Source organism: Papaver somniferum, unplaced genomic scaffold (genome assembly GCF_003573695.1).
Source record: "Papaver somniferum cultivar HN1 unplaced genomic scaffold, ASM357369v1 unplaced-scaffold_22, whole genome shotgun sequence".
Classification (NCBI taxonomy): domain Eukaryota; kingdom Viridiplantae; phylum Streptophyta; class Magnoliopsida; order Ranunculales; family Papaveraceae; genus Papaver; species Papaver somniferum.
This window is the reverse complement of record NW_020632152.1, coordinates 1,961,323-1,981,269: the sequence shown is the minus strand read 5'-3', so window position 1 is coordinate 1,981,269 and position 19,947 is coordinate 1,961,323. Positions and strand designations below refer to the sequence as shown.

Below are 19,947 nucleotides of genomic sequence, written 5' to 3'. Positions count from 1 at the left end.
TATGCAGTAAAAACAAACATGCTGAACTCCGTAATTTATCATGCATAACTGGTTATGCAGTAAAAGCAAACATGCTGAACTGCATAACTTATCATGCATAACTGGTTATGAAGTAAAAGCAAACATGCTGAACTGCATAACTTATTATGCATAACTGCTTATGCAGTAAAATCAACTATGCATAACTGTGTAACTTTGACTGCATGACAAATTATGCATTGTTTAGAGTATTTGCATAACCTGTTATGCATATAAAGTTATGCCTTCGCTGATGAGTGTTATTAAATCATGTTGCAGTTTCAGGAAAACTTTAGACATGAGTACAGTGCAATGGAGTTGGAACTCTTTGAAATCGAAACTAAAAGATTGAATCGAAAAGATCTACATCGATTCGAAAACCTAAATTAAACTCTGTAACTTAGAATAATATATCATAATCTTAAAGAAACTAAAACCTATAATCGAATCAAGATTAAACAAGATCAGAATCCAAGTTAAACAAGATCAGAATCAAAGATAAAACGAACGAACCTGAGCTTGAATTTCAGATTATCTTTGTTGAGTAAATTGAATCTCTCAATCAGCTCCTTCTCAACTCTCGATAATTCAATACTTCAGCTCTCGCTCCGGCTCTATATCAATCTCTCAGAACAAAATCTCAATACAAAATCTCAAAACATAAAGTGAGGTTAAACTTGGAAATAAAATAAAAAGAAAACTGAATTTTGAAAATTTTGGGTCTGCTACGAATTTTTGACGGGAAAATGGGTGCGCCCCTGAACTTTTCTTTCCGTGGGTTTGACAGTGGTGGAAGTTGAGAAAATGGGTTTGTCTGTAATTTTCACTATTATACCCTAATATTTCGGAGCCCATATTGACTAAAATGGTAGGTAGTAGAAACATATTTGGCCCATCTCAGCAACCCGTTTCCACCAGCCGGTCTCTGTCAATCCGTCTCCATGGTCCAACAAGGAAGTTCTAGAACTTTCCAGATTACTTGATTGACAAGTCTATGCGACTATATAAATACATGAGTCTTGACCCTATAAAAAGGAAGGATTCTAGGGTTTTGGTACCCAGACAAAACCATTGTAATCATCGTATCAATACAATTCTTGTGTCTCTTTTATTCATCTTTAATTAGTTTTCTAACCCTAGTTTATATTATCATCATCGAATTAATTGTGTTTTCTTGCTAAAAGTAATTTTTGGATTTGCTAAATTTATAACAGGTTTAACTAGAATTTTACTTTTTCCAGTGCATTCCTTGTTAGTTGGTTTCCTTATTTAGTTCTCTAATTCTTTCTTAAGCCTATATGTACTCTACTTTAATTTTAACTTAATTTGGTGGCGAATATAAGAATATTCAATTCCAAGGATTTAGGTGTCATTAAGATGGTGATGCAGGATGTATTTGTTTGTGCTCTGCCCGCTGCAGTGGCAATATACCGTATTGGTTACGTCGTATTCAAATTGGAGGAAAAAGTAGGATCCATCCTAGATTTGAAATACTTGACTGTGAGACCTAGCTTCTTTGAGGAGCATGTGGTTGGGCGTCCCATATCAGAAGCGGAGCGTGACTTGTTGTCCTATCCAGTTGTTGTTATGCATTTGCAAGGTGATGGCGCGATGGATAAAGCTATTGCCCTAGCAAATGACGTTAATAAATAGTTTAAGAGGTATATGATGCACGATCAACTCCAACTACGGTTCCCTAACAGACCAGAGACGTTGCATGAGAAATGTGTGGAGCTAGTATTCTAATCTCCAACTGGCAAAGTCGTCGGTAAAGAGGAGAATTTACCCATGAGTTATACCATGGAACGAGGATCCAAGACTGCTCTTCAATGCCATATCACCAAAAATGTAGGTTTCCTTCTAATTAAGCCCCATGCTTTTAAAGAGCGCAAGGTTGGCACCATCTTAGATGTATTGGATAGGCTATATCTGCATATTCATGGGATGAAACTCGTGAAGTTGAAAGACTATCCGTCGAACTGTGCATGGTCTTGTGATTCTTCCTCGAATGAATCTGTGGGTGCTGGTAGTCTCCTAGGTGTTGCTGTGGTGTTGCGTATGGAAGAAGTTCACGCAATGATACTGCGTGATCCAGCATTTCTAACTGACGAGAGACTCTTGTACATTAGTGATAATTGGCAAACGGCTTGGAAGTTGTGTGCGATGTATTTCCCTTCAGGATTTGTTTTCTGGAAGGATCAGAAGGGTAAGGCTATACTGGAGGCAGATTTGATAGGTTTTCTTTAGTTGGACAAGTTTTGAGGGAAAACTTGTGTTTTCTTGTGGCAAAATTTATATTTGTACTTGAGACAATGTTAGAAATAATAGAGTTAATGATGGTGACAATGGATTTAATTATACATTTTTGATCAGTTTAGAGAATTTGCTGCTTGCTTGCTCAGAAGACCAAGTCTTGTGCATTAGAACATTTGAAAAATTTTTATTATTACGTCCTTACCCACAAAGAAAAACAATGAAATCTCTAAATAGCAAATACCCCAATGAATTGAAACTTCACGGGCATCTCATCACTCTTGCAAAAACTTTGTGCTTCTGTTGTGTCACTCTGTAGCTCTGGATATCAGAAATTAGATGTCATTCAAACTTTTTAAATGGTCGGTTGTGCTACCGCTCCATCCTTAACGATCTAGCTGCTGCATTATGTCTTTAACGATTACTAAGTGAAGAATAGTTTGTGTTTGATCTCCGTTTTCGAATTCATTCTTTGTTGGAGTTCTAAAACACCAGACCCTGATAACGTCATTTAGTTCAAGCTTATATGATTGAACTATGTCATTCCATTTAGTTGTCAACACCAATTGTCTGTTCCACGATTTCATAGTCAAACTCTGCCATTTACCCTCTAAGTTCCAAACTTTCACATGCACAGGGTTGTTGGCAGTCTTTAAAATCTCTTTCTCTTCTTCCGACAAAAAATCATCTCTAGTAACAATATCTTTAATCGGTAACATTGATAATCGGCCTAGCTGCTTTTTTACATCGCTATCTGTTAGGTATTTTTGCATGACGAAACAAGTATTTGAACCACCACGATTACTTACTATGCGTTGCAAGAAACGTGGAACTTCTACTTCTTGTGTTTTTTCATCTCCTGGCTGTGGTGGCTTAACACTAGTAGTTCGGGACGTGTTATTGTTGGGACTTTCAACATCGTCTCTCCAGGTTCTGCCGTACCCACCTGAATTATAAATTCTATCTTTTGGTTGTTTTCTGCTCCTCCCTATCCTCATAATTTCTCAACAACAACAAAACAAAACAAAAAAAGAGAACCGAGTAAAATATACTACAAAGAAGAAGAAAAAAAAATCAGACGATTTTCAATCTCAGAAGGAACAACTTACCGGAACCATGACACGGAACGAAACTGAGCAACTTTGATGGAACTTTGAGTTCCGACAAGAGAGTATAAATAGAGAACTTTTTTTTTCTTCTTATAAGGATTAGGAATTAGAGACCTATTACAACTTGGTGTTGCCATGAAACTTAAAACAAATTTAACTAGAATTTTACTCTTTCCTACTGCATTTTGGTTTCATGGATTCGACTATTTAATATTGTCAAACAGATACATCTCCCTTGATCTGACGTAACTCTATATCTACTATCCACAACTCAAGTTATAGTGACAAATCAGTAGAAGTCTAATGTGCCAGTAATGGTGAAAGGTGGATTTATACTAATGCGCATTGCCTTGCCCTCTGAAACCAGTTGTGGTAGTGCGTTTGCTTCTTTGGGAGGTACTCCTGGTGCAGTCCATACAGTAACATGGGGCCATTCATTCTTCGAACTTATCTTCTCACCATCAACTGACCCTAAACCGGCCTCTAATGCAGCGCATTTTTCCGAAAAGAGCAAGGATGTAAGATCTACTGGTACCTCTCGGTTGAGGTACACGCTATAATTAGCGACAGCTGCAACACCGTGGCTTCCCTTGTGTGCAAGAGTTACATGAGCTTTCGTAATGCATCTCAGCAAATCCTTGTCCTTAAGGAAACCTTTAATTTTAGGATTCTTGTCATACAGCCCCTTTAGGAAGGTCCTGATTTCTGCGACTGGAAGAGTGACCGCAGCAAAAATAATTGTTGGCTTTTTTCTGCTCGTCGTCCTCATTATCTCTCAATCTCAGCAGGAACAACTTACCAGCTGAACCACGACGCAAAACGAAACTGTGCAACTTTGAGTTTTCACAAGAGAGTATAAATATAGAGAACTTTTTTTTGCTTGTTCTCAAGGATCAGGATTTAGAAACCTGTAACAATTGGAAAATTTGAACTTTTTCGTAACGCTTTCCTTATCGTTGTGGCTAGTTGGTTTCCTTATTTTATTCTCTAGTTCTTTCTTAAGTAGGTGTTACTTTTTATACTGTTATTATTTTTAACTAGATTTTGTGCCCGTGCTACATCCGGGCAGCTTCGTAAACTTGGTTCACCAATTCAATCTACAATTACAAATAGAACGATATTTTTGATTTGGTAAAGTTCGGCTTCGCCTCGCCCAGTCTGTCCCGATACGATTCGGTAAGGCTCGGCTTCGCCTCGCCCAGTCCCGTTATGATCTGGTAAGGCTCGGCTTCACCTCGCCCAGTAACGATATGATTTGGTAAGGTTCGGCTTCGCCTCTCCCAGTAACAATATGATTTGGTAAAACTCGGCTTCGCCTCGCCCAGTCCCGATATTTAATGGTACGAAAATTATATGCAAATCACATCTAAATTTGCACTCCACTTGAATAGAAAGTGATATGGTTTTGTGGATAAGAAGGATAATTAAGCGGCAATTGTTCCCATAAGCACATAATCTTGTTCTTAATGTTGTTCTTAAATAAGTATATATATACAATCAGGTTCAACTGGCTGATTGAGATAAAAGGCTTCAATTTGCAACAACACCATTTTGTGGTGAATTACATTGCTTTTGAAAGCAAACAAATTATACTAAGTAAACTCGTACTTTTTCCTATTGAGAAACTAAGTTTTACTAACAAAATTGAACATGAACGATGAACCAATTTCATCAAACCATCGGTACAACTTAAAACTATAAAAAAGCAAAGCAAAATAAATGCAGAAATCATTAAAAGCCAAATGAATATATTAAAAAAAATCATCGATAGTTTTGTTACATCTAAAACTGCATGATAAAGATAGATGACCATAAATATATTTTGTGTCATATACATGAGAAATGTGTAGCGCTCATAGTACCTAGTTTGATAATCCAGGCTAATATTAAATGTTATACACATGTGTAGGTACTTTGCCGTGTTTGGATGCCATTTAATGAGCAAACAACTGGAAACAGTAAGAACATTGAAATGGTGAACTCAAACTGCAAACACGATGTCATATGCACACATCAACAAATCAAAAATTCACCAAACTGGTGCCAATACCCTGTAAAAGCTTGAAAACAATGGTTTTGATGCTTCTACGATACAGGTCTCAAAAGCCAGGGTAAGTATATTTTAAGATAATGTAGAATGAGTACCTTTCTAGAATACATGTCTCAAACGGCATTGTCAGCAGATATTGTTAATCCAAAAATCGTATGCAATGCTGCACCTACATACATCATATCAGTGAATCATTAACTTGAAAAGGATTGGGTAAAAGACAATACATTAAAAAGTAATAGTACCCGTATTAGTCTGCCAACAATCTAGAATATTTGATCATCGAGGTAGCTGAACAATTCTAACAGTGGAAACAATCTCCGTATCACTGCAGTATCGAGAGCCAATTAATCGAGCAGTTGCCGGGAACTAAGAAAGAGAATGAAATCACTAATTAAAAACGAAACTTACCTTAAGGATTTGATTTATTTTCTGTATAAGAATCGTTTTGGTTGTAGATTTCTTGTGAGATGATTAGTTTCGCTTGTTGAGAATGTTATTTCCTGCGCAATAGATAAGTTTTGTTTTTCTCTGCAATAAGTTGGAACTTGATGTTTGTCGTTATTGTGTCAAATGACAACTCCAGCAGTTGATTACTACTAAAACATTTTTTATTGATTTACCTACTATCCATCCAACTGCCGTCAACTCCGGGGCAATACGCCAAGGTAATTTCCTGAAAATAAAACATTAATTTTTATTACTAAAAATTAGATTGATATACATCAAGAAGAAAAACATACCCTTTCAGCCTTCATAACAATATTTGTGGAGAGACAAAAAGAAAAAGCTACTTCTTATCCGCCGGCTCATTACGTATAACTTCAGGAGCCATCCATTGTGGCTGCAGATAATAGCAATATCTGAAGTATAAACTTTGATGATCCAGTAAAGCAAAAAAGAACTAAGGTCGTGTATCGAAATGTTTTACCGTAAGCAAGGGTGATACACTACTTTTCCGTTTAATTATTATAGTTTCAAAGCGTATTGCACATAAAGTCATTCAACATGGGTGGGAATGGTCAAAGATTTAAGCATTCCAAGTGGTTTTAAAATCTCAAAGTTGTTTGTATGCATGTATGACAGCGACCAACTATAGTGGTTTCAATCCAACAACTCTACTTGTTTCTATCCAAAATGCTCTGCTAGTATTGTTCACATGGTTTCCATAAGATGCAATTGAGAGTGCTCGCATGGTGGCAACCCGAAAGGCACTTGCTAAGGAGGCTTCCCGCTGCAAAGTTTTTCAACCCGAAACTTTAGACTGTAAACGCAGCTACAAAATACCTTCAGAAAAAAGACAAAAAACAATGGTAGCTACAAAATAAGGATATTTCTCCAATCCCCTGAACATTATTAAAAAGTTGTGCCCATCCCTGCATCATAAATTCCTTTTTAAAAGTCTGGTATACAAACACAAATTTGAAATTGAATTACTTGCATAACATTACAGCAACTCCCTGAAGTTAATATTATTAAGATGAGAAAATAAATCTGGTCACTTTTAAGAAAATTTCACACATATTTAACTATTTAAATATCAAGACTTCTGATAACAAAAATATAAAGACAACGAAAACAATGCTTAGTGCTTAGAACATTAAAAAAAAAAAAACCAAGCAAATACTCATGTTATCTGGAACCAATACGATGTACCCGTCTAGTAGCTTCTCTACCATATAGTTGTCTAATAGCTTTCTCTAATCGTTCATCTTTTCCTGTGCTCATCTTTTGCATGTGCTCATGTTTTGTATGGTGTTTGATCCACTCATTCTTTATACCATTGCCTGAATAGCAATTCAGCAAAATTAGTTTCAAAGTATAGAAAAATATTCTTTGATAGTTTCGTTGTTTAGATATGAGAGTAGATAATTTTTCTAATGATAAATCAAACGCAAACAAACAGATCACTGATCAAACAAAAGAAGCGAAAGCATAAGATATAATTATAGAAGTGAATGAATACCTGAATGAGCTGAAAAGATCAAGAGACCTTCAGTTAACAACTTAAGAAGCTACACCTGAAGACTCCTTGCATATGCAGTCACATCAGTAAACCCTAATTTACCTGTTGAAAGTTGGTTATGTGATCCGGTTACCAAAATGAGATAGGATGGATAGAAGATCGCGTCCCTCTCCAACATCAGTTCCTGTAAATATAAAACAATCGTAGTGCGAACAAACAAAACTAAAAAATAGAAAAGGAGCAAACCCCAATTTTTGTTCCACCAACAGCTCTGCAATAGGCAATCTACCGATGGCATTAATAATGCATTTTTTATAAACTTTCTCAACCCAGCATCGTTCCCCTTTTCTAACCAAAGGGGCTTTTGCCCTGCAAGGGCACAAATATAGGATCACCAAAATGAAATTAGTGCTAGATGATATGCATTTGAGGAAACATATTAGTCATATATAGTGAGAGCAGTCAAAGCGCTATCGAGAAAACGAAATCCTATAAACTGAGCTTATAATTGATCTTAGAATTCAAGGAAATCCTTATAAACTGAGCTTTAATTGATCTTAGAATTCAAGGAAATTAAATTATAAGGCTGCAACTAAGAAATCAAACTGTAACGAAATCTAGAGACAAAGAGATTCTAACCTCAATTTCCTTGCTCAAAGTCTCATCCACCACCACCACCAAAGATTGCAGGAGAGCATCAGTAAGATACTAAACACAGTGTGTACAATGCATCCATTACTATTCTCGACAAAACAACAATAGATATTTGTGACTGTAGAACAAAGGACCTTAACTACTCTTTCCACAACTTGCACCCATTGCAAATGAAACCCAAAAAAATGAAATTTACCGTCAAGGACAAAGCACAATGATCAATACCACAGTTGGGAATATGTATATATTTGTGGAAAAAAGCATTGAGATCAAGGAACGGCATATCAAAAGCAATGTCATTTTCTCTGCAAATTATATATATATATATATATATATTATTTAATATACATGATTTAAGAATTTTCTCTAGAAATTCCATCGTCCCAAATTCTAAAACCAATTGCTTTGAAGCGTAGATCATTATACTTGTAAATCTTAATCTTCAAGCTACCAAAAAATAATAAGATGTGTTTTTTGTGATCAATTAACTTTTGACTTGGATAAATTGGCACCTACAATAACACAATAAGCATATCAGATATATGTCAATAGGTCAGAGATACAGTACATGTATATTTCATCTCCAGCTTCAAGTCCATAACATCTAAAATGGTAACATGATCAGCAAACATAAATTTGCATCCTTTAGACAGATGAGCATGGTCCAACAGTTTGCGAACTATTTATAAACTCACAAAATGTATCACATAAGTGTATCATAATTTGGAGTAGCCTGTGTTATTGTCCTAATTTAGTTTAAGTGTACAAAATTGTAGTAACTACAACATTATTATGGTAGTTCTTACCATAAGCCATAATCAGAAACAACAAATAACAGTCTTATCATTAGGAAGATAGAAGTTAAAACTGTATAAAAACTGATACAATATTAGAGGAAGATAAGCCATACGCTGAATTAGTTATTCAAATGTGTTGTTTGACATCAAGCAAACAATCAGTAGGTGCAAAAGAACTCTAAGAACATAATTCTGGTGTTCGTCAGAAAGTAGATCCCTCAGTAAAGTAGATACCTTTACTCCTAAAGCACAAAGTAGATCCCTGTAAAAATCAAGGAAAGTATTGCACAAACAGAATTGTACTCGTTATTTTTGTTAAATCCAAGAAAGTATACACATTCTCTTGTAATGTGGATTGGATCTTTGACAATACAATTCAAACCATTGCAAGAAGCATTTATAGAACTCGTGTCGAACATCTGACAAGTTTTAAGTGGGTGATATGTAGCTTTTGGTTTTGCTGACTTGCCTTTAAGCTGCCAATACCACTGCTGCGATCACGATGATGGTGAGTGTGTTGCAATACCCATGATGAATTAACTCATAGTCTGGAAACTCCTATTCTTTGGCATCCAGATTGGAGTCTACTCCTCCAGGAAAATAATGCGCAACTGACTGAATCTTCTTCTTAACACAGCACCTGCAGTTCAACATGAGAAAAACAATTCAAGTCATGGTCTGCATAAATATGGCTCACAAAAAGAACAATAATTATCTTAAATTAGTAGCCTAGTAGAAAGCAGTGGACACGATTCATGACCTAATTAATTCAGTAGACCAACATATCTCTAGGTGTTGTTAGAGGAGTCTCACATGAATTTATTATATGTGTGTCTACCTTGAAATTTCGGTATTGAGTGCCAGTGTCAAATCAACTGAAGATGAAAAGAGCAATTGTAACCCACATGAGCATTCCTCTCCCACCATGCTTGCAGATAATACAAACATTACCATCACCTCCCTTTTTCGTCATCAACACCACATCTATTGGTTCTACAGCACAGCCTTGCAACATTCTTTAGTGAGTCCTCCACAAATCTTAGCGTTATGTTTCTCACCATCCTAATGCAAAATAAATAAGAGGTAAAAACGAAATCATGTCCAAAGTCAGAAAATTATACTTCAATGGCACAAACTCCTATCCAGTACGCCGATCAAGCAATCTCTACTTCTCAGCATCATAATTCATGCTTCTAGCACTAATGATGTGATGTGTGCTTTACCATGATACAAATTACTTGTTAGAGCTAATCTGGAGAAAACTTTTCAAGGTCAATAATACAAAATCAGTAAGAAGCTAACTAATGACACCATAACAGAAAACGTAAAAAAGAAGTCAAGCAATAAATTACCTTTAGCCAGGGAAACATATGGAAATCGGTTTTCTGCTTGATTTTTGCTGGTGAGAAACAGTAAAACAGATTCCAAATCAGTAACCTATTATAATAAACCCAAATTAGGAATTCTACAAACCCTAAAAGTAAAAAGATGCACCTGCAAACGATCAGTAAAAAGATGCACTATTCATATTTCTAGATATCATAACGTTATCAACTCCAATTTTTCATACTTACAGATGCGTAATGTAAGGAAAGAAGTCCATAATCAAACATAATCCTGGACAAACATGTAAAATCAATATTACCATCATTAGAAAAGAGCTCACAGTGAACCAAAACGAAACTGCATCTTGCAAATACTTAATTTCAATGTTACTACCTCAATCGTATCTCTGCACTTCGTGATGAGTGTACCTGGAGCTTTCAGGTTGTAAGAATTATGTACTCCAACTGGAATGTCTCCGTCTCTAGCTGGTCTCAAAGATTGAAGGTACAAGACCTGCAAAATAACAAAAGGAGTTTATTATCTCAAAATCAAAATACAGAACATGCATTACCAAAGACCCTAATAAACAGAGAATAATACTTGTAGTGGGTTGGGGTAGAGATTAGATTCGTAGAAAACGAATTTGTATACATAAATCTTACACTCCCTGTTGATGAAAACAATAATTTATCGTCAACTAAAACCTAACTCTCAACATCTTCAACGGAATGGAATCATCAAGGTTCCGGTAAATCCAGCAACAAAGATCAAAGCAAAAAATAAATAAATAAATAAATCAAAACAATACAAACCGTCATATTAAACCCTAATCAAATCATCTATGAATCTACCATTCAAAAATATAAGGTTTCAATTTTGATATTTTTACCTCCTTGGAAACATCGACCACCATTAAATCATTCAACATCAATTGGAAATCAATAGGAAAAGCACGAACCCAATATGTTTCAATCGGTCTGCCTACACCAAACTAAAACCCAATCTATTAAAAAAATTACAGATTTAAAATTCAAGGGTTTCCACATGTTTACCTTGTTCTTCCTTTGCTCTGCATAATTAGACCTTGCCTCCTAAAATTCCTGGAAGCATCAATCACAGAAACCACAAATTAAAAAATAGATACGCAAAAATCTGAAGTTTCTGCTAGAGAGAAGAAGAGAAGAAGGCATCATAAAAGAAAATGAAGACACCGGAATAGATTAGGGTTTTAGGTTTTTATTTTTAATTTTAAGGTTAGCCCTAAAGTTTTGAACAAATGATGATTAGGTTTTTTTTTCCTCTCCGCTAAACACCAGATCTAACGATGGTTTGTTTTGTAGAGAAGAAAAATCTATGTTTGTTCTTGGCGGTTTTTTTTTTTTTGGCTTCCGGGATGACAAATATAACAATTACTCTTTTTAGCAAAAAAACTCCTTATTTTTCTCTCCTGTGAGGAAAAGTGGAAAAAGCAATTATGTGAGTGGGTAAGGATCACCGTTCAACGTGGAGCCTAAGGAGCTTAGGATTTTAAAAGAGTTAGATAAGCCTTTAAGTTTAACTTAATTTGGATAGGCTATTTCTGCGTATTCATGGGATGAAACTCGTGAAGTTGGACGAGAACTGTGCATGGTCTTGTGATTCTTCCTCGAATGAATCTGAGGGTGCTGGTAGTCTCCTAGGTATTGCTGTGGTGTTTCGAATGGAAGAAATTCACACAAAGATACTGCGTCATCCAGCATTTCTAACTGAGACTCTTCAGAAGGGCAAGGCTATACTGGAGGCAGATTTGATAGGTTTTCTTTAGCTTTTAAGGGGAAAATTTTAATACAACTGGGTCAGAGGTATCCCATTCTTCTTTGAAAGCTTGAAATCGGACCAGGCAAACTGACAAGAGTATGACAATCTTAATGGGCTTTGCTGGAGAAAGCAATGTCCAGCGCATTCCTCTCCTTCAACAGTCGATCTCGGGTATCCGCCAAGTAAGATTACCTGGAGAGTAACAAAATCGCCAGTGATATTTTTCGGTTAGCGTTCTAGTGATTTATATTTTTTATTTAAAAAAAATAATAAGCAATTGTACTTTTTTGATCAGTTCAGAGAACTTGCTGCTTGGTAGCTTGCTCATAATCAGAAGACCAAAGTTTTGTGCATTAAAAACATCTTACTAAAAAACTCGCAAAGAAATACAATGAAATCTCTAAATAGCAAATAAAATCTCCCTAATGAATTGAAACTTGAAACTGCAATACGAAAAAAATGAAAAAGAAAAAAGAAAAGTTAAAAAAAAAAAAAAAACACTCTGTTGTATGGCTCTAGCCCTGGATATCAGAACTCTGCCAGTTATCCTCCAAGTCCCATTCACATGCACAGGATTGTAGTCAATCTTTAAAATTTCTCTCTTCTTCTGACAAAAAATTATCTGTGTTGACAAGGTTTTTAACCGGTAACATTGATAAACACCCTAGCTGGTTTTTTACGTCGCCGTCTGTCAGGTTTTTTTGCGCGACGAAACACGGATTTGCACAACCGCGAATACTTATCATGTGTTGCAAGAAACGTAGAACTTCTACTTCTCTTGCTTCTTCTTCTTCTGGGTGTGGTGGTTCTACAAAATTAACACTAGTATTTTTTAATGTGTTATTGTTGGGATCGTCTCTCCGGTTGCCATATCCACCTGAATTGTAAATTCTTTCTTTTGGTTGTTTTCTTCTCCTTAACCTCATAATTTATCAAAAGAAAAGCTGATTGCAAAACAGAGTAAAAATGGACACAAACAATAATCAATCTAGGTAGAAACAACGTACCAGAGCCACACGACACAAAACGAAACTGAGCAACTTTGAGAGGTAACCGTGAATCCATGAATTCCCACTAGAGATGATATAAATAGAGAACCTTTTTTTTCGTGTTCTTTAAGGATCAGGAATTAGAGTCCTATTACAATTTGGTTTTGCCATGAAACTTAAAACGAATTTTACTAGAATTTTATTCTTTCCTACTACAATTTGGTTTGATGGCAATTGTCAAAAAGATACATCTTTCTTAATCTGCCCTAAATCTATATCTACTATCCACAACTCAAGTAGTAGTGACAAATCAGTAGAAGTCTAATGTGCCAGAAATGGTGAAAGGTGGATTTATACCAACGCGAATTGCCTTGCCCTCTGAAACCAGTTGTGGTAGTGTGTTGGCTTCTTTGGCAGGTACTCCTGGTGCAGTCCATATGGTGACATGGGGCCATTCGTTTTTCGAACTAATCTTCTCACCATCAACTGACCCTAAACAGGCCTCTAGTGCAGCACATTTTTCTGAAAAGAGCAAGGACGTAAGATCTACTGGTACCTCTCGGTTGAGGTACACGCTATAATTAGCAACAGCTGCAACACCGTGGCTTCCCTTGTGCGCCAGAGTTACATGAGCTTTTGTAATGCATCTCAGCAAATCCTTGTCCTTGAGGAAACCTTTAATTTTAGGATTCTTCTCACACAACCCATTTAGGAAGGTCCTGATTTCTGTGACTGGAAGAGTGACCGCAGCAAAAATAATTGTTCCCAACCGCGGCTTCCTTGTAATAGGTGTTCTAGATTCGCCTTTAGCAACAGCTTTTAGTTGGTCCAACACTTGTTTGACCACATGATTAAACGGAACCTGAATAGCGTTCAGAGAGTCTGCATTAGCAAATAAAACCTGACGTAGCCGTATTTCCCAATTCTCCCAGTCCTTCTTATATGACCCTTTGCTGGACTCCAGTCTTCCATGTTTGTTTCTGTGAAGCTGGAAAAGACGTACTCCCTCCTCTAATATAGACCTCACAGAGCCAGGTAGAGGACTCCTGTCAGACTTGAGTAATGGTATTTTGACAAGAGTGCCAAAACGCTCAATCAGCTCCGTCTCAAACTCACTGCGGTTCTTTCCGTCATAAAGATGGTAAAACATCAGCAGGACATAACCAACACATGGAGACTTACTGTCCAGAAGTCCAGGGTGATTTTCTCGTTGAAGCACACGAAAGATGAAAATGGCTAATGCATCAAGAGTGAACGGATTTGTATCAGTTCCTTCAGAATCAGGAACAACTGGAACTGCAGAAGCCCTTGTGCTTCTACACATATCCTCAATCTGTCTCCAAACTTCTTCATTTGGTGCATTTTTATCAGCGAGAATTATACTGTATGGTTTCTTCCTGCGATCATCAGCAACAATCTGCCAATATCTTCCTTTGATAACATCACCCATGAGGCTATGTACTGGACGGTCATCACCAAGTTCACCAGAAGCATTTAATATTTCCTTGCACAGTGCAGACTTGGCACAGCCTGGTATTCCAGGGAAAAATACAATCAGACCCTCTTTTTTTGGAGATGAATCCATTACAGTACGAGTAGGACTAGAAGTTGTTGGATTCTGTTCTGTTTTTTCAAGGTCACCCTCTTCATCCCTGCCTGATTCAACAATTGCCAGGAAATCGTCAGACCTTACTAAACTCCCAGCAGATCCTATAAGAATCTGATTCTGTGGACTGCGTCTTGCATATTGCTCAAGGAAAGGCTCAGCTTCAGTGAGATATATGGAAGATGATAACTGGTTGTTTCCACACTTCCTTCGTATGTATGAAGCCCACTCATCTAACATCTTGCTGAGTTCCTTTCGCTTCTGAGAAGATGTACCCCATATTTCCATTTGCCTCAGATAATAAGTCCTGTAAGCTTCCGGACCATTTTTGAAAAGAATTGACAACCCATTCCGAATCAAAAAAGTTCGTATCTTATACGTGAGGAATTTCAATTTGATCATCAGATTAGCATCTTCATCACCTAAACCACCTGTTGCTGATGTACTTGTCTCAGAGCTACCATTTGCATTCTTTGATTGCGCACTGTTGTCTTCTGCAACTTCTGCAGTTTTGTCCTTGCTCACTTTGAACAAGTTTATGTCAACAAAAAATCCTCTATACAATGGCCACAGGCCTGGATTATGCCTCATCTCCTTCTGGTACTGCCTGAAAGCTGAATCTCTCAATACATGGATAACCATCTTAAAATGTATGTTATTTGCTGCAAGAGAGGTTATCTTATGGAAGTTATAATAACATTTAAGAGAAGCTGGGAACCGTTTTTCATTTATCAAACGAACAACTTCCTGCAACTTAGTTGTGGCATAATCAGCTGGATGTGCTAGTAGGAATTTCGAAACAACAGAGCGGTCAACATTTCTCACGTTAGCATCACCGCTTCCATCTCCAAACCAGTCCACCAAGTTGGGGCAGAAAGAGCAGCCAACACTCTGAAGGAGCGCTCTTATTTGCTGTTTTTCATCTGATCTGTTGGCGGCACATATCTCCCGTAGGCTAGGTCCTAAATCATGGGTAACTCCTTCAGAGGGCAGGGGAAATTCCTTCAGAACTTTCTCCATGAGTTTCGAGCTTTCACGGCTCACTATTCGGGCAACCAGACCTTCTAAGATTTCACCTTGTACTTGTGTATGGTCTTTTGACGCTGGTACAGATATATCGGCGACTTCATCAAGGGCCTTGCATACAGTCGTAGCGGTTCCTTCTTCACACAAGGCATCAAAGGCAGAAAAAAATGAAGAGACTGACTTCCTTGTTGAGAACAACCAAACCTGATTTGTTGTCAAGCGCCACTTCCTACAAAATGCAATTATTTCTGGAGTGGAATAAAACTTGGGCTTTCCATTGCCAAACTCTGTGACTGCGGTCACTACAACATAATCTTCTAGAGGGCGCTGGCCATGGTCTCCTAGAACAGCAGTAACCAGTTCCATAGATATACACATGTGATTTCTCTCAAGAAAGTTATTAAACTCTGCTTGCTTCTTAAAGGCTTGAGTACCCCACACCTCACGAAACATCCTCCCAAGAACAAAAACACCAACAGCAGTATATATGTTGCCGAAACTGTTCTTTGCGTATGCTCCACCCTCATGCCCCGCATACATGAAAAGAGATCCGGAGTGTTTAAGTGAGACCTCCAACGATGCCAAGCCTTTCGAGACCAGTTCTATCATTCTTGTTCTTACATCTTGATCTGATTTCTCATTTTCAAATTTAGGATAAAAACTCGCCCTGATCTTAGCATTAGAATAAGAGTATTCATCCACATTAAATTCTTCTGCTAGTGAACCTGCACTAATCTTTTCAGCTAAAGCAGCTCCACCCTTCTGGTTGCTAACTGAAGTCCCGGTCATATCAGGACCCCCAGCTCCAACTATAGCATTTGTCGGTCCACTAACAGTTCCAAACTGTTTAGGCTTCCATACAGTTTTCTCGCCTTGGACGGTACTCGGTTCTTTCAAAGGGACACTACCGAATTGCATCGGTGAAGCTACATTCTGCACAGGTGCTTGCTGCTGTATCGAAGGGACACTACCAAACTGTACCGTTGAAGCTAAATTTTGCACTCGTTTATTCACTTCACCAACACTTAATCCCATTAGCTTATTGTTTATACCTTGATCCGCAGCTGAATTCGCTGAACCTGCAACTGAAGAAGATTGTCCAGATTTTGAACTCTCTTTCCATACTTGCTGACCTCCTTTATTTCCACCAGTTTTTCCCTAATACAAAAACAGTATTCGTAATCAGAATTACCATTAGAGAACTATGTTTCTTTGCTTGATGATTATGAAAAGAAATATGCATCAAATTCGATTCAAGGAGTAAATTCACAAAGTACAGATAACTATGATGAAAAGAAATATGCATCTGAATTCACAAATTCGATGATACAGACGAAATAAATCGAGTAAAATAATCTGAAACAAGTTTGAGCAATGAGGTAAAACTATAATCCCTAATTGATTAAAGCAATAATCTAGAGATTGATTAAGCTAATATACACAATTGATGATTGAAATCAAGATTTAAGAGTATTGATTTAGGGTTTACCTTACGATTCGGCATTGTTGACTTGAATCAGTTAACCTAGATGTCCGACGAAGAACAACACAAGATGAAGATTGAAATTTGTGAGAAGGATTAAGAAATTCTTTGGTTTTGGAGAAGAAGATGATGATAAATTGAGTATAGATTTGTATATATAGATCACAAGGAAGGTTTCTCCATGGCGGTGAGAACCAAACTTATATGACCGCCATATAAGTTTCAGGAAATCAAGAATCAGCTCTTTACGGGTGCCACGACTGACTCGTTAAACCTTGAAATATTATACCCCTCGATTTTCTGTCCCTCTCGACTCGTTTCGATGATTCGATTTGGGGCGCACGAAAAGCATAGGAAACTTTGCTGTTTGGTCCTAAGCCCATAAAATTAGTTATCGTAGAGTTCAATCGGATTTTTTTTTTTATTTAGAGCTCAAAATTAATTAAAATATAAAAATGACTTTAATGCTCATTATTACCAAATGTGTGTATTTACACGTTCATTATATCGAGTACATATCTGTTACACTGATTATAAACTTGAGTACATATCTGTTGCACTGCTTATAAATTCGAGTGCATATCTGCTACATTACTTACAAATCTGAGTAAATATTTGTCGCGTTGCTTACAAATAGAACACGTATCCGCTGTACTGCTTACAAATTCGAGTATATATCTGCTGCTTACGAATTCGATTATGTATCTGTTGCACTGCTTACAGGAAAAGTACATGTTTGTTAGAATGAATGATAAATGGATTACAGAATGTTTTACATCACATATATTGTAGGATCATACCAATTAATCTCTAACATTTCTTTAATACAGTATTAAATCATAGGAAAATAAAGGAAAACCTTTATATGCACTGTAAACACTGAAAAAACTATACAAAATTAGAACATATTTCAGTATTTCACATACGTACTCATGGATCAAAGAAATAAAAATGTGGCAAAACTCTGAATACAACAGAATTATAAGAAGTTTCTATCAGTACACCATATACGTATTGCGTATTCATGAACTAAAAATTAACTTCATGTAAAGAAGAATTGATGAATTGATGAATATAACATAATCAAAGCACGTATTTCAGTATTACACATACGTACTCATATATCGAATCCAAAGACAATGGCAAAAGTATGAATAAAACAAAATCAGAAGAGGTTCCTATCAGTACACCATATACGTACTGCGTATTCATAAACTAAAAAATCAACCACATGCAAAGAAGAAGTGACGAATCCATGAATATAACCGAATCAAAGCACATGTTTCAGTATTACACATACATACTCATGGATCGAACCCAAAAACAGTGGCAAAACTTTGAATAAAACAAAATCAAAAGAAGTTTCTATCAGTACGCCATATACGTACTGCGTATTCATGAACTAAAAAATCAACTGCATGTAAAGAAAAAATGATGAATCCAAGAATATAGTCGAATCAAAGCACATATTTCAGTACTACACATACGTACTAATGGATCAACCCAAAAAAAGTGGCAAAATTTTGAATAAAATAAAATCAGAAATATTTTATATCGGTACGTCGTATACGTACTGTCGGTTCATACACAGTAGCAAACTGTAACGAACCTAAAAACCTAAAAACGTCATGAAAATCAATTTGATCTTCATAATACAATCGAAAAACAAATCAAAAGAAGAAAAACGAACAAAATAATCAAAGAAGATGATTAGAAGACATACCTGGAAACACAAACAAATCTTCTCGTCGTAAATCATAACGATGCATCTTCTTCTTCTTCTTCTTAATAAACTAGGTTTCTGTCAGTACAGGATACACGTACTGCTGCTTCATATGCAAAAACAAACTGAAACACATCTAAAACCAACAAAATAGAAGTGGTATATGTAAATCTAATAATGAAATGAACAAAAAATATGATTATTCGTCTAGATCTAGTAAATAAGCAACAAATCAAATATGGAGATAAAAAAGCGTAATCAAACACAACAAGGATTAGATCGTGAAACCCTAAAATAAACATTGTAAGTGAAAAATCTCCATATGATTTGATAAAAACGAGAAAGATTGAAGAATAAAATTTGAATTTTTTCAGAATCCACTCGCAGCAGTGAGAAGAAAGAAAAGAAGAAAACGAATATGAAATGTCAATGTTCTTCTCGTGTTTATAGACCTGTTAAATAGGACAGGTTATTTGTGCTATTTTTAAATTTCACACACCTGATCCCGCACGTGTACAGGACCTGAACTTAAAAAAATTGGATCAATTTTTCATTTTTCTTTTAATTATGGGCCTCTGGTTATTGGGCTTTAGTGGGTAGACCTGCCACTAACTAATGCCACTATAATAGGATCTATAGGTAATTCCTACAAACGCATATTGTGAGCTACCGGCGAACTGTGCATGTCTTTATAGAAGAAAACTGTTGTCAGAATTTCAGGATTAGAAAACCAACAGGGCTAGGTTGTAATTCCCATACAGGAGAAGCAAAAGCAATTTGATAAAAAAATCAACTTATTTTGAAAGTTGGATTCTTAAATTTTTTTCCTATGGGACCGTGTCGCATTCCTTTCAATTTGCTAATAGCACTCGGCAATTCCCCGGAGAGCAAATTATTTGATATTGCCCGTGACTAAGCAAATTATTTGATACTTTCATGAGCAAATTATCTGGTACCAATGTACCACCACTCTACGTCTACATTTGTTTTTTATAAAACGTTGAAGAGAACGAGTGGTACTAAAAACAAAAAAAAAAACTGAGTCAACTTAGACGAAATCACCTTGTTCCTGGGTCAAAACTGGAAAATACCATCTGAGTTTCCATGTTCACCAAATTTGGTCAACCATATCCTCATGCAATGTAGTACA

At 36.4% G+C, this 19,947-nt stretch overlaps 2 protein-coding genes across 2 annotated transcripts; both read right to left on the bottom strand.

Moving 5' to 3' along the window:
* Positions 1 to 3,669: 3,669 nt before the first annotated feature.
* LOC113340550 (tRNA ligase 1-like) lies at positions 3,670 to 4,149 on the bottom strand. Its single transcript, XM_026585682.1, has one exon. The coding sequence runs from the start codon at positions 4,147 to 4,149 to the stop codon at positions 3,670 to 3,672; it is 480 nt and encodes a 159-aa protein (XP_026441467.1).
* Positions 4,150 to 13,026: 8,877 nt separating this feature from the next.
* On the bottom strand, positions 13,027 to 17,317 carry LOC113340573 (tRNA ligase 1-like). Its single transcript, XM_026585696.1, has 2 exons — positions 17,081 to 17,317; positions 13,027 to 16,749 (listed from the first exon to the last, which is right to left on the bottom strand). Exons 1-2 carry the CDS (start codon positions 17,093 to 17,095, stop codon positions 13,270 to 13,272), a joined length of 3,495 nt encoding a protein of 1,164 aa, XP_026441481.1. The 5' UTR covers positions 17,096 to 17,317; the 3' UTR covers positions 13,027 to 13,269.
* Between the last annotated feature and the right edge of the window lie 2,630 nt (positions 17,318 to 19,947).

What these genes read in the sequence shown, in the direction of transcription:
- LOC113340550 (XM_026585682.1), bottom strand. Translation starts at nt 4,149, where the DNA reads ATGAGGACGACGAGCAGAAAAAAGCCAACAATTATTTTTGCTGCGGTC.